This window comes from Melozone crissalis, unplaced genomic scaffold (assembly GCF_028551555.1).
Source record: "Melozone crissalis strain CALT ecotype California unplaced genomic scaffold, PUWL_Pcris_2 ptg000081l_1, whole genome shotgun sequence".
In the NCBI taxonomy this organism is placed as follows: Eukaryota; Metazoa; Chordata; class Aves; order Passeriformes; family Passerellidae; genus Melozone; species Melozone crissalis.
The window spans coordinates 1,915,399-1,939,090 of record NW_026535858.1 but is presented as its reverse complement, the minus strand read 5'-3'; the positions used below and the strand labels follow the sequence as shown (position 1 = coordinate 1,939,090).

Sequence of the window (23,692 nt, the reverse complement as noted above, 5' to 3'; positions counted from 1 at the left end):
CAATGGGAACTATGCCGGGCAAGCAGCCCTGCAGCCTCAGCCCAGGCTCTCACCCCATGCCCTGCACAGCCCCTGGCAGCCTGTGGCAGGAGGGAGCTGTAACTCAGCAATCTGAGTTCTCCTGTGGATTCTGTGCCCCCATTCTCTCTCCTGCTCTATCCAAAGGGCTGAGGAAATCTTTTTTGTTAGCCAAGACAGCTTGGTGCTTCAGCTTAATTTTCATTGTGTAATTTTAAGCACAGATCGTGCCAACAGCGCTGCAATTAATAGATAGCCTAAAGACTTATTATTTCAAACTAATTGATATGTAAGAAAGTTTAAATAACATAAGTGATAAGAATTTTTTAGGAATAACTTCTGTGACTAATTCAGAATAATCTTTTTACTGTTATTATAGTAGCAGAAGACTTTATTATTCGACTCACCATCACTAAATCTAATGTCTGTCTGTATTTCTCTAATACTAAATGGATTTCCCTGAGATGGGGAAGAGATGACATTTTATAGTTGTTGTTCTAAAAGGTGTATTTGCAAGTTAATAATCTCTTTCATTTCTGATACTTTCTACTATGATTTGAAATAAATACTCCCCAAGTTCCAGATGAATTTCTGTTGCAGAGATGTGCACTCTGCACATTTTTAGAATAGGGCTCTAAAGTGAGAAACACGTGTTTTTAAAGTACCCTTTTGCTTCTTCAAATCACTTGATCACTTATGAAAGGCCTTTATTTTTCTAGTGTTCATTAAACTTATCTTCAGCTAGATTGTGATCAGAATTGGCATCAGAGAATACACTGTAAAGCTGTAAGGTCTCTCAAGAACTTTTTAATGCTTTTGGAAGATGTCAAGTACCAAAATAATAATAAAACACTGATAGAGCATTAGAAAGATAAGTTCTTGTAATGGAAAGAGGTTTTGTTCTACTGCCAGTGGTTTTTTTTTCTTAAATAAGGTTTTGCATGGTGCAAAACCTTTCCAAGAGAGAAGCTACCAATAGTGATACACATAAATGAAATCAGATTAAAAACAAAGTGGAGCTCCAGGGGGATCATGTTAGGCATTTCGATGGCATGCCTCTCAGTGGAAAAAAAAGCAAAGGGCTTAGTGAAGTTCCACGAGCTTCTTGGAACTGAGCTCAGGCTTGACCCTGTGGTGAACTGAGCTTTGATGACCTGTGTTAGCCCAGGAGGAGAGGGGGCGGAGCAGCTCACAGTGAGGAGCTCACAGTCCCTGCAGGGGCTGTGGGGAGGCCCACAGTGACCTTCCTGTGCCACTGAGCCTGGGGGGACAGGGGGCACCAGGGGAGCTGATCCTCAGGGGTTTGAACTTGTGCTGTCCCTGCTGGCTCCTGAGGGATTGGTGTGTCCCTTCGGCTGGCAGCAGCAGGGGCTGACCAGAGCTCAGCGGCAGTCTCTGTAACACAGAGATGTGTTCAAGAGCCCTTCCAGAGCCAGGGCAAGTGTGCCACGGCACAGCCTCACACACAGGCCTGGGACACATGCTGTCACAGCTCCTCCCTGCACCAGGCTGGGAGGCTGCAGGGTGGCAGTTCCTCACCCAGAATCAGGAGGCACAAACCCCCTCAGCAGCAGCTTCCCTTCCCCAGGGAGCTCAGTGCTGCAGCATGGGCAGGGTGGCAGTTCCTCACCCAGAATCAGCATCAGGAGGCACAAACCCCCTCAGCAGCAGCTTCCCTTCCCCAGGGAGCTCAGTGCTGCAGGCAGACCTGAGGGGGTTGTACAGAGAGAGCAAGGTCTGCAGGTGAGCAAGGCAGCTGCCCTTCTCTGTGGGAGCTTGTTATCTCTTGGCTGCTGGATTTTAAGCAGCAGCCTGCACCCTTTTCCCAGACTCCTTCACCTTTGTAGTTTGCTTAAATTGAAAAAAGGAGTGATGTTCAGGTGAAAGCGCTGAGCCACTGACACACAGCTTTGCAGCTCTCCTTTGTGAGGCAGGTTACAATTATCCCAGCTCCCTGCTGGGTCAGGAGCAAGCATCTCATGCCCTTTAGTGCCAGCAGTTCCTTCCCTTGATCTGCCGTGCTTGCACCTGTACGTGTGTGGCTGCAGCTCCAAACCCCATTAAAGCCAATCCCTGCCCTGTAGGCTGGAGTGAGCTTTGGGTGTGTGCTGTACTGCAGGAGTTCAGGCTGCCCTGGGCAGCTTTGTCCTCTTGATCTGCCCTGATGAGATTACCTTTTGTCAATTTTTGCATTGTGGGATGCTTGCTGGACATCACTGACATAAAGTTTTCTGCACGGGTCATTTAAACTTGATGGGTAATTAGAGAGTTGCCTAGGCTTGCAGCAGTCAGTGTTAATATGAACTTTGGAGAGAATGTTTAAATGAAAAACAACTGAACTGAAATATTAATCCCTTGAACTTAATCATGAGGATGGCTCAGTCAGCCTCCTAGTGCACAGTATTGCTTAATCCAGGAACAGCAGCACAAACAGCAAGAGGAGGGTTTTTCCCTTTAAAGCTCATTGTAGTATAAGGAAGAAAAACCTTCAGGCTATTTTTAATTAGGCTGAACCACTGGGCAGTGTTGCTCTTACATTAAGCTCTGAAGTTTTTAATAGTTGCAGTTAAAATTCCACACTAATTTTGCCTCTCAAGTAAAAAAAAGCCCAGTGTGTTGTGTAATACAGCATGAGATGATGAGCAGTGTGGCTATGTGGATGAACTCAGGGTGGAAGTGGAGGGATGTGAAGATAATCACAGAATATAAACACAGAGCAGCCTCAGTGCCCAGCAGCAATGATACATCTCCAGTTGATGGCCATTAGGTAATCATGAACATATTCATCAGCACATGGGTTTGAACCTGGGCCCAGCTCTTTGTCATTGTTAAACCCAGCCTCAGAACTTGCCTGGCACTTGGGAGTGCAAAGGCCAAAGCACTGAGCCATCCTTTCTGGGAGATGGAGGAGGAGGGACAGTGGCTCTGTCTGCGCTGGGAACTTCTGCCAGGTTCTGAGTGGGTTTTTTCATTGGCCTGCTATGTTCAGTGGGTCTGTCACTGACTTGGCTCATTATCTGGGGAGAGTCAGTGCAAAAGTCTCTGCTAATAGTGAAGAGGAAGCCAGATTCATGTTGTTGATGAGTTAGGAAATATTTTGGAATAGCCTTCGCTGTTACAGGGGATTATAGAGCTGCAACTGCTTGAGAAGGTTTTCAAAGCAACTTTGAAGGCTTTGATCTCTATTCAGAGTGTGCTTGCTTTCCAGTCTAGAAACATCCATTTTTAACAAGAAATTGGGAGAAGGACTGAGTGCTCAGTAATTTTCCAAGCAGACCTTTCAGTGGGCTCCATCCTGCAGATGCTCCCTGGCATGGAGAGCAAGGTACATTCAAAGGGCAGCAGAGGCTGTATCAGTGTGGTTATTTCTGAGCCAAGGGTGGCAGCTCCCTGCGCATGGTGAGGGCCATGGGCTGGCAGTGGGTGTGTGCCCTCAGAAGGTGCTGTGTGCAGAGGCACAGCCCTCAGTGTGTGCTGCAGCTCCTGTCCTCAGAGCAGGCTGGAGGGCCAGGGCAGGTATGGCAGTGAGAGGAGCTGCCAGACTCAGTCACAGCCTGAGCTGTTCCCTCGGCTTCCAGGAGCACAGGGATGGCCCTGGAGAGAGACACACCAAGGGATTATTTGTCTCCTTTCCATTGTCCTGTTGGAGGAGCAGGCTCAGAGGGAATTTTCTGTGGCACTCGCCTGTTAGAGATGTCCTGCCAAGAGCCAGACACAGACACCACTGTCATTGCTGTTAGCAAGGTGGATATGAGAGACTGGGAAGTGCTTGGTTAACCTGAACCCAGGGTTCCATCTAGGTGAGCAGCCAAAAGCTCTGCTGTGGGTTCCACCACCTTTTTCCAGATCTGAGCTCCAGCAGCTCCTGAGCCCTCACACAGGAGGCCTTAAGCACCTGAAACTTTCTTTTCTTGTCTCTCCTCTTTTCAAAATTGCCAGAATCTCTCACTCAGGGGGACACCACCACTCTCAGGCCAAGCACAGTGAATATTGAGTGTCCTGCAGATGCCATGGCTGCTGGGGACACCCTGCTCTGCAGCCATGGTGCTGCTGCTGCTGAGTGCTGCGTGCTCTGCTCGCTCTGCCCGGGCTTTGGAATATTTCTGGGATATATTGTTGCTGTTGTAACCTCAAGATGTCATTTAAAATGAGTTTCCAAGGGACTGTCATGACCTCTTGAGATGAGGATTACAATACTGCCACTCTTGGAAGGCCTGTGTTGTTTGCAGGCTGCCTTGGAGGCACCGGGGAAGTGGAAAAACATCATTTATTAGAAGGTAATGGCTGCACTGATTCTTTTTGTTGTTTGTTTGTCTTGCAGTATCCAAAATATGGAGAGCACTTTAAAAAAAGGACCAGCTAAGACGCTCTCTTTGAGCTCTGTCACTCGAGTTATTTACCCTGGATCCACCCCAGTAAACTAAGGGCAGTATCTGCTGATAGATGAGGGGAGCTTCTCTGGATTTATTGCATTGAAACTGAGCAGATTCCCTTTGCTTACAGTGAAGACAGCTTACTCTAGTGATGATGAAAAAGAACAGAATCTCAGAATCTACCCTTAAAATGCCCATAGAAAGGGGATTTTCTCCTGTTCATTCTAGCTCAAATTATTTTTATTCATATGCATTATGAGGTGCATAGGTCATGCTTTTATAGTGTTGTCTAAGAGCCACTTGACAGCTTAAGAAAGCATTTTGTCCTCAAAAGCAAACTGTTACATGAAATAATCATCAGAAAGAGGAGTAATTCCAAGTATGCAGCTTGCAAGGCACAGAGCAGGGCTGTGCATGAGGATAAACTGCCAGGCTTTTGAAGAAACAGGAAACGAGTTACTGTGAAGAAAATCCTCCCACAGAACTCAGTGCAAGCTAGTTCTTTAAAAATTTCTTTAAAGAAAATGCAAGAGATCTGAAATTGCTGCTAATAATCCAATTGCCAGTAGGCAAAGATCTCCAGTTCAGGCCTTTGCTGTAGGACCTTCTCTAACCCAGCAGGTCTCAGCAGAGATGCTGTGCAGGTGAATGTGTGTTCAATATGTCTGTAACCTGGGCAGCACTCATGGTGTCCAGATTGGTAACTCATGGTTTGTCTAGGGAGGGCAGTGAGAGAGCTGGGAATGCTGTTGAGATGAGGATTAGTGGGATTCCTAGGAAGGATGGGCTTGGAAATTGGTCAAAGAAGCTGAAGGTCATGGTCAGGTTCAGGGCGTAGTGCTTGGAGTGATGGGTGGTTTGCTAGAGGGGGATTTATTGATATGAATGACAGAAGTTTGGGTTGGATAATTAAAGAGAAAGTGAGTTAGATGCCCCAGACATTTATTTTTAATCAGTTATTGGAGCAAATGTGGGTTTACTACACAAAGGTGGGTATGAGCTCCTTCTAAACACTAAAATGCAGGAGCCAGGTGCCACTGGTTTAATGGAGGCTGCAGTTAACAGAGGCACAGATTGATGGGGCCCCAGGTGACAGTCCGGTGCCTTGGCACACATCACAGGGACTCATTCACCGGGGGACTTGTGTACCCTGGGCAGGCAGAGCCCATCCCCTTGGCCTCACAGAGAGCCCCTGGGCTGCGGCAGGGCAGGTAAGGGGGGCAGTGTGTGTGCAGGGGCAGATACCAGGGCACGATAACAGCCTTGGCTGGCCTCTGCTGTGCCTGCTGGTGCTTTCTGTCCAGCACAGAGCTGGGCTGTGCAGCCTGGGGGCATGGGGGACATGGGGGCAGGCAGAGCTGGGGCTGAGCCAGCAGCCTGGACACTGGGGGTGGTGGGGTCGGCCTCGTGTGGAGGACATGGGAGCATCTCCTTCAGGCAGGGAGGCAGAGGAGGATTTGGGAATTGGTGTGCCTGGTGTGTCTCATGGTCTGCCGAGTAACCACTGTTTGAAATGCAGAGATGTCCTTGTCTGAGGACAGGACTCATCAACAGGAGCTTTCCAGACAGCATGAAGGCATTTCCTGCTGCTCTTTACCTGGTGCCACCTCAGCTGCCAAGTGCCCTTAGGCTCCCCTTGATGGTTCCACACTCCTGTCTACCTGACTAGTTTCAGCTCAGGGCTAGCAGTGCTGTCCTTGAGCTGTATGAAGCCCAAATGTTAATTAACATGGTTGGCACATCCCTTTACGCCCTTCCCTGGTGTCCCTGGGAGCAAAAGGAGCCTTTAGGTCTCCCTGCCCATGCAGAGGTGACTCTTTCCCAGGAGAACCTGCTGCTGCCCCTGCTGCCTCAGGCCACTCTGGTGGGGCAGGAGGGCTCCAGCCCTGCTGCACAGGGACTGTGGCCTGGAGGCATGAGGACATCTGAGCTGTGCTTACTCCTTTGCCTTCCCAGCAGAAATCTGCTTAGTGGAGGGAATAACATGCTCCTTAATAAGGAACTCCTACTGTTTCCAATTAAACAAAAATTGCTGCCTATAAATCACTTGATCCCTGAGCTCTGTTCCTCAATTTCACTCTCCCTGTTACTGAGCCTCCATCTGCTTTTAACAGTTCTTGCTGCTCATGTGTCTTTTAATGCTGTATCCCTCCAGAATGGCTTTCTAATTAAGTAAGCTGTGCAAATGAAAAGCAGAGGAACAGCAGCCTTCCTGCTCTCTGTACCCTGTGTCTGGGAGTCCTCCATGTGCTATTTTGGAAGCTAAATTGAGGTCGCTGACATTATGCATATTTGTTGTCTGATGCAGGCTTAAAAGCCCCAAATCCTCTATTTAAAAGTATCTTAAGGCACATGGGTCAAATATTTGCAGGAAGAAAAAGAAGTATTTGTGGCTTTAGCAGATTTAGAGAAGGAGGGGGCCCCAATCCCAGCCCAGTGCTGCTGTTGCAATATGGCAGCACTGAGCACTGGCAATGTCAGTGGTGCTGGTGTTAGCAAAATAAACATTTCCCATGGCACGTGATAAGGGAAACGGGAGCTGTGCTGAACAGAAATTCCCTGCAGAGGCTGCAGCCCCCCTTTGGTTACAGAAGGTGCAGTGGCCACTCACAGCCTGCTGTCAAAGTACATTCTGCTGAAATTGCACAGAAGAAACAAATGCACTTGAGTTCCCATCGGTAAAACAAAAAGCACAGGCACTGTCTGTGTGGAATTAAATAATATCCTGCACGTGGGCAGTGCCAGGGTAATTATGGATACAAATGAGCACCACATTTCAACTGTGAGTAAATGCAACAATCAAATACCAAAAGAGTAGGTTTTTCATATATTATTATTTCAAGGAGATATAACACAACTTTAAAATGTCTCTCATTTGAAATCTTAACTCAAAAATTGTGACAAAATCTTAGGCATAAAGAGTTTACTGTTGGAAATGTCAGAGATTGTTGGAGATACTGAACTATTTAGTCCTCAGAGTCTATTTTTACCTAAATTGTTGAGCCAGGGTATTTGAATAATTTTCCATTCATAATTCACTGCATCATTCAGGGAAAGAAAGTCATCAGGAAAACAAAATAAGATAAATTTAAAAGGAGATAGAACAGAAACACCAAACTCAAAAATCTGCCCTTAGAGAAAAATTCCCAGCAGAATGGAAAAACCTGAGACTCAAAAAAGTGACTTATTTGGAGTCATATTAAATCCTTGCAATGGGAGAACTTCATCAAACCAAATATGGCCATAATTAATGTTTTTGTTTCAACAAAAACTGTGTTTTGGTGGGGTTTTTTCACCAAAATGAGTAATTGGTTGTATTTCCCACATAACTTTCTCAAAAGGCTTTTGGCTGAAGATTGATTCTGGAGATGCTTTTCCAGCAGTGACCCTTGGGTTGTTGCTGAGCTGCAGATACGTTCAAGAAGGCGCGTGAGCTGCGTCCCAGGGTGTGGGGATGAGGAGAGGGGCAAGCACAGGGCGCTTTTTGGGCAGCAGGAGGATGCTGCAGGGCCCTTTGAACGGGAGGGAGCTGGGCAGCTGGCTGGGCCCCGGGAGCTCTGCTCACCTGGGAGCCCTGCTCGTGCCCTGCCCTCGGCCCAGGGCTGTGGGGTTGGCTTGGAGGTGCAGGTGGTGCTGTTTGTCCAGGGCACATTCTGTGTGGCTGAGGGGAGCATCAGCTGGCATTTTTTAACTTGCACTGTTGGGGAAAAATATAAAAGGTAGGAGGTGGAAGCACACATTGAAGAGCTGCTGGCCACAGCCATCAAGAGGGACTCACAGATTCATCTCCTGTCCCCAAGGGCCCCATTGCCAACATGATGGCTCTGCATGTTAAAGTTTTAACCCCCTGCCTGTCAGTAAAGTACAGGGAGTGAGATCTACCTGAACAAGAAATAGTGTCCAGCCGTGGGACACTAAAGCCACGTGGGGGTGACATTTGTGTTGTTTTTGTTGTGGGTTAAGGAGAGGACAGAGGATATGCAAGAGGGCAGGCAGTGAGATAACAGAAGGAGGAGGGTTGTTACATGTTAATGAGGACAGTGGTCCAGATAATGATGTGCCAGTCTCATTCCCCCCCTTGTCTGACTCCAAAATCCTAACAGCAAGTGTAGGTCACCTTGTTCAGTAGCTGGGGAGCAGAGAAATTGGGGTAGGTGGACTTGTGATGGGAAGCAGCCAGGGGAACAGCAGGCTGAGCAGGAGGGCCCTGGGTGGATCTGGTGAGGAGCTGGTGGAGCAGAGAGGTTTTACTCACACATTAACATGGCATTTTGTCTTGCCATCAGCCAGCCCTGGGTGGATCTGGTGAGGAGCTGGTGGAGCAGAGAGGTTTCCACTCACGCTGTAACCTGGCACCTTGTCTTGCCATCAGCCAGCCAAATGAGAGCTGTGTGTGGCTGCTGCTGCTGGGAGGGCAGCTCTCCATTCACTGCCATGAACTGCAATGTCCCTGTGAAGCTACAGAACAAACAGAACAACACTGTGGCTTTTAGGAGAAAAACAGCTGGATTTCTTAAGGCCAGCTGGTTTTAAGCTGGCAACTTGTTTCCTTAACCTTGTGTGGTAGCTCAGGGGCCAGAGAATGGATGGGATCTGAGGGGCTTGTCAGAGACTGAGCAAGGGGAAGAGCTGACAGAGCCTTTGGAGTCAAAATCAAAACTAATTTTTACTGATGCAGTTTAATCAACCCTCCTTGTCTGCTGGCTGCTCCTTCTCAACTAACTTCAACCTTCTCATGATGAGATATCTCTGTAGACGGTCTCTGGAGACAGAAGGGTAGCTCCAGATCCACCAGATCCATGTCATCTCTATTGAGCACTCAGCTTAGGGGGGATTAGCCACTGGAGGTGCTTTAGGAGAATATTGGATGCAATTGTTACCTAACAACATGCTTATGGCTGCACTGGGTTCACATAATGTTCACTTTCTGAGGGATTTCAAATATTTCCTTTGCTTTTAAACCTAATTAAGCACATTGAGGTTCTGAAGGAAGTTGAGAGCCAGGAGCCTTTTCCCTGATTTATGATACTGCACACCTTCTGTACCTGAGGTGCCCAAAATTCACAAATGCCACGTGTGACAGCGAGGTGGGGGAATGCAGCAGCCCATCTCTGCCTTGGACACTCCTGTGGTTTTACAGGGCAGGTATTTAGCCACAAACTGTAACCCCAAGCACCATGAAGGAAGAATTTAATCTTTTGCCCAGGATTTAATCTCTGGTTTCACAGTGTGAGCCACTGAGTGCCGAGCTGCCAACAGTGCAGCAGTGCGGATGTGATCTCATGGGGGCCGAGGGGCTCCCTGGGCAGCAGGAGTCACTGCTGGGGCTGTGCTGAGCAGGCAGAGAGGGAGGATCATTCCAGTTTATCCACCAGCCACCCCATGGCACTGTTCCTCTGATGATGCCTGTACTTGTGGAAGTGTTTGCAAAATGGAGACAAAAGGAGGATTCCTTCAGAAAATTTGTGTCTCTACAGAAAGCCAGAAAATGAAGGGGTGCAGGAAAAGAAGAAGGGTGTTATGATAATTATTAACTTACCACAGTGACAACTATATATTTCTGGCTGATAGAAATATGTATTTTAGACACAGGGTGTGTTTAATGGAACCGTTTATGCCTCAGACTTGGTTTTATCTGAGGTGGGAAACAGAGGCCAGGACATCAGGAGAATTGCCAGAAAGAAGGCAGGAAAAGAGCTTTAGCAGGGAAACCAAAAGGAAAAAGAACAGGTCTTAGATCTTGAGGAAGAAAAGCTGCAGAATTTGTCTAATTAAGGAATGTAGAACTAGACCGGGTGAGCTAAGGACATTGATTTGCACATCAGGAGAAAGGAGAAGAGGCCTCACAAAAATAAAGTCAGAGATGCAGGATGAAAACCAGGCCAGAAGCATGGGGAATGGGATTGGAAGGGCCCAGAGGGAGGGGCAGGGGTAGAGGCACATGGTGTGTGTGGACAGGTGAAGAATGGGAAGCCTGGGATAGGACCTGATGTTCAGGTGAAAATTCGCACTGCCCGTTGAGAGCTGTTGCAGTGGGGTGGAGGAGACCTGAAACTGCACAGGACAGACTCAGGCCTAGGGCTGAAGGATCAGAATTCCCAGCACCTTTATCCTGGAAATCCTGGGAAAATACTTACCTGAAAACACAATTGCCTAAGAAACTATTGCAAAACTGCTGCAGCTACAGTTAGCAGAACCTGACTCCCTCTTTTTAAGAAGGTGGGTAGATGGATGGATGGATGAATGGACGGACAGATGGAGCGGGTCTGGCTTTGGAACTCACCCCTTTCGCTTCCTGCTGTGCTCATATTGGTCATGATGAAAAAATTGGCTTTGTCTTCAGTTGAAACTTTGATACACAATAATGTTTTTCAAATAATGGATTGTGCAGATCCTAATATGGGCACTAAAAACAAAGGCTGTACTGATAAATACTGGGAAAGGACCCACTGCTTCCTGAAGACTGATAGCCAGATTTCTTTCTGCATGCCTTTTGCATCCTGTTGATGATATGACACTTTTTCCCCAGTAATGTCCAAGACACATTCTGCATTAATCCGATAATGTAACTTTCCATGATCTAGCCCTAAGAAATGTAATTTAACTTGTTTTCCCTCCCTCTCTGACTCCCTTTGACAACTGAGTTTTTCCTAATGGTTTCTCCAACCCAAGAAATCTGGCACAAGTTGTTTTATTGTTCTCAGAGCAACGTTTGTGGTGTGTTTGATGTGTGATTAACTACCTGAAGCTCAATGAAGGCCTTGCTCTTTCAAAGGCCTATCCGTGATCCATACTGCACCTGAATGGGGTCTTGTCAAAGCCAGTGGGAGTATGGATACCACTACAGTTAAATCCACATTAATTTGAAGGATTTGGGTACCCAAGGATGGTACCCAAAACCAGCCTTGTGACTGCACGTTCCTCCAGCTTGGCAATGACTGCATGGAAATTGATAGGCACTTTGGATGCGTGGTGCTGATACGGGAAGGAAGGGAGTACGGTCTTGAATTGTGCAAAAGTGCCTTGGTAATGCCCTTCCTGCCTGGTGTGGTGCTTTCCCCATCCTGTAGCACTGGTCATATCACATACACCTGAAGACAGCTTGTCTCTTTTGTTGTAGTTGCAGGTGGAACTTGATCAGGAATATCAAGACAAATTCAAAAGACTGCCTTTGGAAATTCTGGAGTTCGTACAGGAAGCCATGAAAGGGAAAATCAGTGAGGATGGAGACCACAGTTCTGCCCCCTCTTCCCTGGCCTCTGACAGTGGAAAATCAAACCATAAACCTCCACAAAGTGAGGAGGAATTGGAAGAAGATACCCAAGAGAAAGTGTTTGATACTACTTTTTAACTGCCCAAGAAACAATCAGTGCACGGGGTGCGCCTTTCCCAGCTGCCATCTCCGCCGTGCCGCGGTGAGCTGCGCCGGAGCTCCTGGAGGGAGGCAGCAGGAATCTGCACTCGAGTGCACATCTCCCCAAAGGAACATTTTATAAAAGTATTCTGCAAAGGTCTTCATTCTCATTCTTCATCTGATTATTATCCTAAAGCTTAGTGCAGTTGTAATGGGAAAATTAATATGTTAACCTCCCTCTTCTCTTTATTTTTCCTTTTTTTTTTTTTTTTTTTTGGCCAGTTTACAGTGGGTAATTTTCTGGCCATGTTCACTGTTAAGAATGTTTAATGAAGACCAGTGTATTGTACAGAGAAAAGTGTGTGCAGATTTCCTTTTGGAGTGCCAGAGCCAAGTGCTCCAAACTAATAGAGATCCTGGCGAATATCACAACAGCACCTAATCATATTTGTTTCCTTCTTTATAACTGCACCTTGACAGCTGTACCATCCTTTTACATTTGCACTGAAACCTTGGATCCTTTTTAGCTCTGCAAGCACTGGTGGCTTGCTGTCTTGATATTATGTTTATCCCATGGAGAGACATATATTTGCTGCTGAAAATTCTTGGAACTGTGGGGACGAGAGGAAAAGGGAGAGAAGAACCGGCGTGGAGATTGTCAGTGTCTGTGTCCGTCTGTGTTTGCTACACCGTGTGAGTGCATATATGTTTGTATATATATACATTTATATATATATATAGCTGTATGTGCACACACATCTGTCCATATACACACACAGCATGTTGCTATTTGAAGTTGATGTGGTCTCTTGGCCAAATGAAATGTTTCAGGGATCCGTGAATAGAAAGAATCTTTCCGAGAGCTAACATCTGGGTTATACTGCTATAGAATAATCATGGAATCATAGAATTCTTTTTGTGGTGTTAGTGGTGTAAATCAAAGTAGTTTTAGAATATAAATTTGATATATATTTTGCAGACTCAAAAGTATTGATTTTAAGTATCATATTTTAAGCTTACTGAATTTGATAGGATTATAAAATGTTTAGGACTACAGTATTTGAAATCTAACAGAATCTTCCATTATTTTTAAGACTGAGGTTCAGTTTTACTAAGGTCTAAAATTTAAAAGCAGAGTATAAAAACATGACCACTGTTATTTAAAAATGTATATTAATCTGTTTAACTGACTTGTTAAAATAAGAACAATCAAAGTTAGCGTACTGTATGAAATGCATGAGAGAAGTAACAGCACATTCTGGGAAATTTCTATCGGATGACAGAGACACATTTGAAAGTGAGGATGTTTGAAAAGGTAAGAAATGCTGTTCTGTGGATTGCCCCCCAGCAGAAATGGGAATCATGAGACACCTCAGACAGTCGGGATTGTACCTGGGCCAGTGCACGATCCTTCCCTGCTGGTGGAGGGGCCTTGGGGCAAGGGGACACCAGCCCAGAAGCCCCAGGCTGGCCTGGACACGCTGATCCTGCAGAGCTGTGTTCTCCTGCACCACTGGGCTGGGGAGCTGGGCTGGGAATAACACTCACATCCACCTTTGAAGATCAGGGCCTTACCTAGGGTTACACGGCAGTCGGAGAGAGCAATCAGTTAATAGGGAGGCATTTAACACACCCTAACAGTTGAGTTACCTTACTTCCATTCCCTCAGGAGTTTAGTACTTAAAGTAACTTATTTTATTTAAATTTAAGCAATAAAATACAAATCAAGCTTAAGTTTTCAGTTAAATAATGGTGTGTATATATATAAGTTCAAATCTTGGAAAACAAACAGTATTTTGATGTTTCCTTTTTAAACTTAGAGCAGAAAGAAAGAAAAATTGCACATTGTTTGGAGATCATATTTTGAATTAAACTGTTCTGGTTTATGATGACGAAATCAGTGCACATGAAATTCAAAAATCTGACTTTCATCTTAACGCTAGGAAAGGTGACTCCTCTGCTAATCCTAGTTTTGCACTTTGAAATCAATCTTAATCACTCATTGAAAATGTAGAGTCGACATTTAATGCTGCATTTTATAAAGTTAAAATGACGTGTTGTCTAAATTATTACGAGAATAAACTGCTAGCAGTGTTGATATAAAACTGAAGCTGTTGCATTACAGAAGCGTTGTACGGCGCAGGCTTTTGGGACAGGCCTGGCTCCTCCGAGCCTCAGTGACGTTCCCGAGGGCTTCAGGGGAGCCAGGAATCACACAGCCCTCAGAGAAACTCGGGCAAACGCCAGTGAACCTTTTATTTATATTTAATAAGAAATAAATAGACTGGTTGGGTTCAATATACTATCAGCTGTAGTCATTTTACAGTACGTTTGTATTTGACCATTTCCCGTACTCCCATTTTTTTATATCTGTACAGTGCCACTTTCTGCAGGTGTAAGGTAGTGTGTGATCCTGTACATCTTGCATCGTTCAAACTATTTCAGTGAAACTGATATCATTTAATATTGATATTACTTGAACTAGAGTAAGATAATGACAAAAGGGTCTTTATGATGTGCAAGTCTTGTGCCTTTTATGTATTTGCCTTGTTCCGTGTTGAATGTGTGGAAATGCTGTATTGTGGACTTTCTGCTGTATAGAATAGAGCTGTCTATATTAAACTAGGTCGTGCACTTCAGATATCTTTACACTACTGAAAATAGCTTGGTTTTGGCAGTATAAACAGAATTTTAAAAATTCTAATGAAGGCCAGACATTTTAGACTTAACATGTTCATAATTATGTTAATTAATGCTCATGTATTAGCTAAACATTCACTGACAGATAACTAAAGGGACATCATTGCTTGCCTTTCTTTGAAATCAGTGTTGCTCTTGTACATTGTATTAATAGTGTCTGTGATTGATTAGTCCTTGATGATTTGCTTTCAGAGTAGGATGAAATATTCCAGTTAACATGTACATATTTTTTCGGTTTCTCAATCTATGATTGTTTCAGAGGCATAATTCACATTTTTGTAAAAATTCTATGCAATTTTGTGGCATGATGTTTCTTCCACTTGTAATTTTATGTGCTTACATTACAGATCCAAAGGACAAATAAAAATTTCTTAACACAAGCCCAGTTTTCTCCATTCGTTGGTTCAAGAGCCTCAGTTGACTGAGGAGACCTTACCCTGAGCCTTTGCTGACAGGAGGGGCAGTGCCAGGAGAAGGCAGGGAAATTTCCCTGCAGGCTTTTGTGAAACAAGAAATTGCACGTGCCCGTGCCTCCAGCCCCTGCCCGTGCCAGCACAATGGGCATTTGCAGTGACTCTGGAACAATGGGAAACAAAAAGCAGTGTGCAGGAGCCAATGAACTGGTAAGAAAATGTGCTGGTTTACAGGAAGGCTTTTGCAGGAGAGCTGGGACGTGACTTCCAGCCACACCAATAACCTGTCTCAACAAATGGCAGCACCTGTACTTCTGTTCCACTGCCCCAGCTGTTTCACTCATCACCCTCTTTATTTCCTTTCTGCATTCCCAGAGCAGAGGTGATGGATTGCAGGCACTGGCAGGAAGAGGGGATGATGCAATGCATGGGATGATGCCACAGCAGGTGCTTGCACCCTGTGCTCAGTGTGGATGCAGCAGAGGGCACTGTGATGGACAGCCCAGACCAGATGATCTCACAGCTTCTCATGGCATTAAGATCTGCTCCTCTTAGCATAATGTTCTTTTCTTGGAGGGTTTTTTCCCCAGGAGGGCACTTTCACATATGATCACCCCAAGGCTGAGATTCCCCTTGGAAAGGCTTTCTAATATCCTCTTAATTGCCAGGGTCAGTCAAGGAACCCTGAGTGGTGATTCACCATGTGGGATGTCTCCCAGCAAACGAGTCACCTCTCTGCAAGGGTGTAAATCAGCCAAGCTGTGGCAGCCCAGGCGCCCTCAGCAATAAATAAACTGAAGCCAAGAGCTCCTGCAGCCCGGCACCAGCTGAGCAGAGCAGATGAAGTCCCTGGCGGGGGGCAGAGCCCGCTGTGCAGCCTGTGGTAAGATCATCTCTGACTCACAGAGTGCAGCCTGGGGAGCAGCTGGGACAGAGCCGTGGGGTGGCTGCACATCTCCATCCCAGTGCAGGGATCTCAGAGAGAGCTCCTTCCTGGGCTGGGGGAGAAGCCTCTCCTGGTGGGAAGGGACTGGGACAAGTGGGGAAGAGCCTGTGTTCCTCTCAGTAAATAAATGTTGCCCTCTGCCTTTGCTTTGCTGCCACAGAGCCTCCCTCTGATGGTCCAGCCCCAGACCACAGCCCAGCCCTCAGCAGGGCTCTTTGCTGCCCTGATTTGTGGGCTGCAAGTGCCCACAGAGCCCTTGATGCCACTGCTGTGCTCTGTGCCCTGCTCAGACACCTGCAGCAGCTGCCAGGCTGGCTGGAGAGGGGAGGGGAGGGAGAAAAGCCCTTTCCTGCCCCTGTGGACTCCTGGGCAGGGCTGGGGATGGTGCAGAGTGCACAGGCTGTCCCATGGCTCCTACAGCTTCCTATTAGCTCCTTTTATTATATTAAGGGTCTAGGAATAGGAAGAAAACACCTTGGTATTGCCTTGGTAGCAACAAAATAATTGTTGCTGTGCTTTCCCAAGGAAACCCAGCTTTGGGCATTTGTTCTCCCTTTCCATAAAATGCAACTGCTTTCTATTGCCATAATTTCAAACCTGTATCTCTTTTAAAATTCCTGTTCCCTCAGACCAGTGACAGACTGGGGAGCTGTGATAACTATCTTGTGTCAAGGTAACTGATGAAAGGGAAATTATCTGGCTCTCCATGGAAATGCTGCTGTTGTCAATTATTGGAGGAAAGGTGCAACTCCTCACCTCGTAGTGGGACTGGCTGTGGCCAGGGGATGCCAGTGGTGCCAGAAGGGCTCCAGGGCACAGGGACAGGCATTTGCTGGTGTTACACACAGTGATAAAAATCTTGTAGTTTAACTGGCCCTGCTTCAGTATGCATTAAGGTGAATTTGACACAGTTATCATTGTCTTGCTGCATGGAGCTAACAGAGTTAAATACCTCTTCTCTCCATATTCACTGAGACCATTGCAGCAAAGCCCTCTTTGTCAAACCGCAGCCCTACCTTACAGCAGCTGTATGAAAGCCAGCACCTGAGCTGCATGTGAAGTGAGGGGAGTGTTTCTGTAGAGAACTGCTGCTGCAGGCTGCACGTTGCTGTGCCAGCCCTTCCCCTGCGCTGGCGCTAGCTGCCGCTCTGCAGCAGCCTGGCGGGCACCAGCAGCGAGCCAGGCAGCCTGTGCCAGCAGGGAGGGACAGCCACCGGCCTGGGCAGCTCCACATCCCACTGTGCCTCTGCCTGGTGGCTGTTCTCAGCTCAGCCCCAAATGCAGGAGAGCTGTCTGATGTTGGAGCTCTGCTTGCAGTGCCGATGCACGCTGCACGTTCTGTTTGTTCCCTGCTCACTTGGTTTTTCAGCACTCTGGAGCACTGCCAGAAGTAAAGGGCCTGCTCCACAAAATAAAACTTACAGCTTTTTGTTGCAGAAGGCAAGTTCTTCAATGTTTCTTAAAGAAACTCAGAGGGTGTTTCTTGAGCAGGCTGTCTAATCCAATGCACACAGCACGGTGCTCTTGGTCCCGTTAGCTCCACAGCAATTAGTGCCCAGTGTTGGGAGCCCTTTGTGCCACAAACTTCTTCAAGTGTCAGAATTCACTAGCCAGGTGTTAATATTGATTTTTAGCCTATGTGGAATAAAGAGTGAAAAATCCAATAGTGTTTTCTATGAAGAGCCGTTTCATACTTTCATAATAGATATCATAAAATTCCATCAATTACTGGGGTCTCTTCAGGGGACCTAATTATTGTGCTATGCATACCTAGTCTGAAAACTTAATATCTCCAGATGCTGCCAAAAGTCCTTTGGAGGTCTTACATTCCACAAGGGAACCCTCTGCTCTGTTTGGTTTTTTTTCTTTCTTTTAAATGAACTATCAGATGTTCAGTGAGGGAGATTCACACAAATTCAGGGTGGTAAGGCAGGGAGGGAGAGGGGGTGTTTATTTTATTTTTTAATAATTAGATCATCTGGGATTTGCCTTAGGTCAGCTATGTAATGGTGACTGCCCAGTGTCACACGCTCAAGGAGCTGCAGATAGATCCCTCCATTGCTGGAGAAATTAATGGGCAGTTTGGGGTTGCTTTTTGGGGGGCAGAGGTTATCCTAGCACAAGGTGAATGCCAACAGAAGCAAAGCTATTTCAGTGATTCCTTGTGTGAAGGCAACAAGATCCTGGGGGAGCACTGGGCATTTCATACATGGATTTGATGAATGGCCAGCAGAGCAGCAGGTTGCAGCCCAGCACAAAAGCATTCTGGATGGTTGTGATCACACTGGTGAGGTGTTCCTGGGGCGCTTCCCCTCTTTCAGAGCTCCAGCCCAAGGCCTGTTGCAGTGTGTGGCACTGTGTGTCAGAGGGAAGCAGGAGTGGTGCAAGCTCCCAGCACAAAGACAGCCCTCAGCCCTCTGCAGAAGGGGACGTGTGGCCCCTGGAAGACAAACCAGAGGCACAGAACCAGCTCCCATCTTCCCATTTCCACATCCAGATGGTTGTTATGAAACGAGGAAACATGATGTGCCTGAGTGTGGCTGAGAGGACAAAACCACACTGGTGGAGCATGCTAATCCCTTCTTGTCTGAACCCCAACTCCTCTTGGGTGCATTACTCATCCCTGTGGCTCTCCAAAGAACCAGATTTTCCTTTAGATGTCTGATTTTGCTGAAAGATCTGAGAAATGCTCAAGGGCATAAATTATTCTTTTCATAGCCTGTGATAATGTATGATTCTTAAATTGCCACCAGATCTGCCTCCTTCAGCTAGTGGAATGAAAATAATGCTGTGCTTGCCCCGAGCCTGGAGAGGATCTGGTCCAAACCACGTCGTCTTCCAGCAACCCGGCAGCATCGTGGATGCAGATGGTGGGGATGCAGGGACAAATGCAAGGCTTGGAGGATCAGAATTCAATATCAGGCACTCAAATTAATTTCTTATTTCAGTCCTCAGAATTGGGACCAGGTTTGTAGGGATGCTGAGTCTGTCAGTAAGGTGTAAACCAGACGTGTACAGTGTGGGGTGATGGAGCACTGGTGTCCAGTAGGACAGGAGGTGGTTTCTGCCTCAGTACCACCACCCATTCAAAACCCAAACTGGGACATTCATAAAGCCTCCTTTAAATAAAAACTTCATTTTCATTTGTAATTGTAATTATCCCCACCAATATTTCTAGTGCCTACAGCAGTTACAGGTTGCATGTTTGCAACCTGACCAGCAGCATATGTGGGACCATTGTGAGCTGTGAAATGGAAACTGTTTTCACAAAACTCAAGGAGATGATAATTGCAAAAAAATCAATCAGCACCATAGCACCTGCAGTAAAATCAGAGTTAGCAACCCCAAATCAGTGAAGGCTGCAAAACCACCGACACAGGGAGCCGCACAAGACAGGTAATTGATTTAAAGCATGCAGTATTTTTATCAAATGGGGGGGAAACCAGTCAGAGGATGTTTCTATACAACCATTTTGGGTTTTCTGGCTAGCATTCCTTACCAGCAGAAATACAGGCATCAGCCAGCAGCGCCTGATCCTGCTTTTCCTGGCAAAACTGCAATTTGCCACAAGTTACAGCAGGAGCGGGACTCATCTTACAATGCAGCCCATCCATCTCCCAGGCAGCTTTCTGTGGGAGCCACACTGTGCCTTTGATTGCAGATGGAGCCCATCCAGGCACGCTGACAGCCAGGCACCCGTGATCACGGTGGCTGCACCCGCCTAAACCCCTGCTCTCCCTACAGGAAACTTGTACGGCAAGGCATCAACACACATTTAGGCACAGGTCTGCCAAGACCCTTCCTACTGCCACCAGGATATTTCCGCCATATGTGAGCCAAAAAAAAAAAAAAAAAGCATATTAATTTAATAGGGGAGGAGACATTCTACCACACTCATTTATTGTAACTGATGAAAAGGCTGTAATGCAAATCCTTGTGCCAAGCTGCCTTTGCTAGCCAATGTTTCGGCACGTTACATTCCTATCTAGGCAGCTTTTAATTATTAATCATTTCAAGTGTTTTGAGGTTGAATGGCCATGGATTTTAAGTGATGGGTTAGCATGGACATTAAACACGAGCCCAAGTGTCAGTGTGAGGGTGTTGGTGTGATCTCGCACCGCTGCTCCTGGCTGTGGGTGGCTGCAGAGGATGACAGCTGAAACTGCAAATGTGAGAAGCTCCCAAATGTGTATCCATGTGAGACAGGCCCTGTGGGCTGACATTTCTGCATTGCCATCCATTACAGTAACTGATTCTTAGCCAGTGTCCTAGGTTCAAACCAAACTGAAGCTTCTGCTTTTCCCACGTTCGCTGGTAGAGGTTTCGGGATGTGTGCGATCACTCCCAAGAGTTTATTGTTGTTGGCCAAGCAGGACTTTCCATGGATAACAGAAGATACAACTGGAAACAGAGAGCTCCTCGTTCCACACTGATTCCAATCACGTGGGATCATTTCAGATGGATCTCATGTGAGTGAGCAATGATCACATGCCCATACCCTGAGACAGTGACTGATCTGAAAATTTGTACATCCATGTAACCCTGGGATCAGAAGCGTTTGCTTCTTATATTTCCAACTATTTGCCAAAGCTGAACAACTCCAGCTCTAGCAACTATTGATAGAATATGATCATTTCAAAAGAGAAAGATTTTGCAAGTCTTTTATACATGCATTAATATTAAATCCTCTGGAAAATTTCAAAATGTGACTTTGCACCGAGTCCCTTGTGACAAGACATCACCCATGAGAAAGAATGAGAGGGGAGAATGTAGCTCAGCAAAGCTGACAGTTTAAGCATCCCCAGAGAAAAATATAACCAAGGAAATTATTTTTGTGTATGTGCCGGGCTTGGGGGAGGAGGCTGGGTTTATTTTATTAAGCAAATGACCCATGGCACTTCTGCACAGAAGAAGGCAGATTTTAGACAGCAAAGCTGTGCATCTTACTTGGAATCAGTGGTCTGTGAAGACTGTTGGAACTTACCACTTTTAAAAGATGCCTGTCCTGTGTTCAGTCCAGCTAAACAACTTGGGCAGTCAACCCTGGGACTTTAATGGATGGATGGATGTTGTCAGGAAGAAAAGAGCCTGGACTTATCTACAGAGACTTGGAACATTTGGGGCAAGTGTTCCAAATTAAGAAAGAAAACATTCCATGATTTACGTCAAAACTATAAAAATAAGCGTTTTGCACAGCTCATGCTCTGACCAAAGTCAGCATCCAAAACATGCAAAAATTACTTCTAATTACTCCAGCTCATGACAAATGAAATTCTCCTTGGTCTTCCACGGCTGAAATATCTGTCTTGTCCTGATTTTTTCCTGTAACCATTCCCAGACACAAGAGGTTCAGACAATGCCGTGATATCCATGACAGAGGACCCAGGAGAGGGGGAAGGGAGAAAGCAAAAGGCATTATTTGTAGTTCTTGCAATATTAATATAGTAATATTAATGTGTACTATGAGCCTCCCACAAAGCTCCAGCTCAGCCTGTGGCCCTAGAGGACTGGTGCTGCCTTAGAAATGTGCGGACAGAAAAGGCAAGGAAGGGACAATTGGTGTGTAAAGGGATGAAAGAGGGTGGGTATGTCAGTCTGTGCGGTACTTGGAGCTCCTCTAAGCTGCAGAGAGGATTCTCCTGCCTGCAGCACTTGAGTGTTGCTCCTCAGGCTGAAAACTTTCCTTTTGCTGCAAGGGCTCCTCCACAAGAAGTGCCAGGTGCAGAGAGAAGCCCTTGAAGGCATTCCCTTGACAGAAGGGTGATGCTGATTGGGAGCACAGCACCAGTTTGCAGTGTACTGCCTAAGAGAAAAGGCACTTCAGCCGGGGGAATAATTTGCAGTAATGAGGGTGAAAGCTAAACTTTGCAGCACAGCTCTTGTCAAACAAAAAGGTACCAAAGTCACAGTGAATTTCTGGAGTACCTGACAGGCATTTCTTCTGGGTAGGGCTCCATAACACACACTCACTTCACAAGCCATTTGTTTTGCCTTACAAACTGTCACTGTTGAGCTGATGCCACGAGAAGCTGGAAGGAAATGTGACTGGAGCTCCTCCATCAGCACTTCTAATTTCCTTCCCCAAGGTGGGAGGAGTGGCACACAGAGAAAACTTGTGTGTGTGTCTCTGTGGAGAACGCCAACGAGCAACACAAATGAGCAGGATTGTTTATGCTGGGCTATCAGATGGTGTTGCTACCAAGTACTATGTGTGATTAGAAGAGAAAAGAAAAAAAAAGAAACTTTATTCTGAGTTTTTGGTGCTAGAGTGGCTGGGTGTGTCTGCTGCTGGATTAGGAAATGCATTCCTAGCACCCCCAGGTGTGCAGAGCAAGGGCTCTCCTGGTGACCAAGGTGCTGCTGCAGGCTCCTGGAGGAGCAGAGCAGTGGGAACGTGGCTGGGGTCCCAGCAGGGCTGCTCTGCTCCTGCCAGGCTGAGGGCACAGCTCTTTTTGCTGTAGCAGAGGTGACTCCAGGAGGGGCTGCTGGCTTTTCATATGAGCTAAACCTTGGTGTGTATAGGATCTGACTCTCCATTACACCAAGGAATGCACCTGCATTACCCAAATCCCTCACTGAAGCCCTGGCATGGACATGCACAGCAAGCAGCAGTTTGGACTTCGTGTCAGTGGCCCCTGGGGCAGGAAACCACTGTGGTACCCCCATGATCAGCCCTGCTCTGTGAGGATGCAGAGCCACACCTGAACTCTGAGCACAGCCAGTGGTTCCTGGGATAACTGTCTGTGGCTTTTCCCTGAGAAAGGAGCTCGAGGAAGGGCTGCTCCTCCCTTCACCTCAGCTGGGCTGAGATCTTCATGCTTCTATGAAAAATGAATCTGGGGGAGAGGGCTGCTGTGAAATAAACATCAGATGTGACAACCACACAGACTTAACAGGAGAAATTGGGGTGAACAGTAACCAACTGTGGCCAAAGAAAGAGGCAGGGAAACAACCCATTGCAGATCTTCATTGGCATCCCATCCTCTTCTGCAGTGAAAGCTGGCATATTGCAGGACAGATGATTTCCCTGCCTGGTTTTTTATAGTGCTTTACACTTCCCAGGAGTTGTTTCTATATGACTGTAATAGAGCTGTCAAAATAACAGCTTGTGGTGGAGGAAGCAGTCACACCTCTCGGCTCCATGCTGCCCCTCTCCTGCAGCACCTGCTCCAGGGAATGGCTGCAGGAGCAGGCCACATGAAGGTGGCATGCCTGTGAGTGCAGGACATGGCTCAGGGCTCCTCTGGCTGACCTTCCAGCAGGGCCATGGCCCCAGGCGCCCCCAGCCCTTTGCACTGTGAGCCTGGCCCCAGTGATATCTCCTGTGCCCCATGACCTGTAGTCCTTCCTTTGCACCTTCCAGCCCCAGGTTCTGCATCCTGCCCTTCCTGCCCAGCATTTCTGATCCAACCACGCTGCAGGCGACGCATGGAGCGCAGTCACTCACAGCCAGCTGATGATGGGGGGTTTGGCAGGTGTTGCAGCTGGACAGGGCAGTGAGGGGGGACTGGGATAAGATCCACTGCAGAATGGCTGTTGGGTAGGCTGTGGAAAACAGCTCAAGGAGGAATAGCCCCAGGACTACCTGGCAATCACTGCCTGGAGGGAGGCAGCTTGCTGGTGCTGGGGTAATGATGGCTCTCCCATGCCTGGGGAAAAGAGTGCTAGGAAGTGTCCAGACCTGCTCTGTCTGGAATAATTGTGTAAAGTCAGAGCCAAACATTAATGAAAGAACTGGAGTCACCATCCAGCCATGTCCATTTGCTTGGAGGCATCAGGCTTTTGCTCCCTTCTTTTGTCAGACATCTTCAGTGCCCTACAGGTGCCTGCTTGCAAGGTCAGCATTTCCTGTGCACGAGAGCAGTGGCTCTGCTGAAGATGAAGGCTG

At 46.8% G+C, this 23,692-nt stretch overlaps 1 protein-coding gene across 3 annotated transcripts in view; it reads left to right on the top strand.

Moving 5' to 3' along the window:
• The window catches only part of PLCB1 (phospholipase C beta 1), a 284,895-nt gene extending 270,070 nt beyond the window's left edge, over positions 1 to 14,825 (top strand). The window contains exon 32 of one of the 3 annotated variants that reach the window (XM_054290430.1): positions 11,512 to 14,825. In XM_054290430.1, coding sequence (XP_054146405.1) covers positions 11,512 to 11,742 — 231 coding nt within the window. In that variant the 3' untranslated portion in view covers positions 11,743 to 14,825. The remainder of the gene's footprint in view (positions 1 to 11,511) is intronic. The other 2 variants (XM_054290432.1, XM_054290431.1) reach the window with 2 other exon arrangements.
• The last annotated feature ends 8,867 nt before the right edge of the window (positions 14,826 to 23,692 follow it).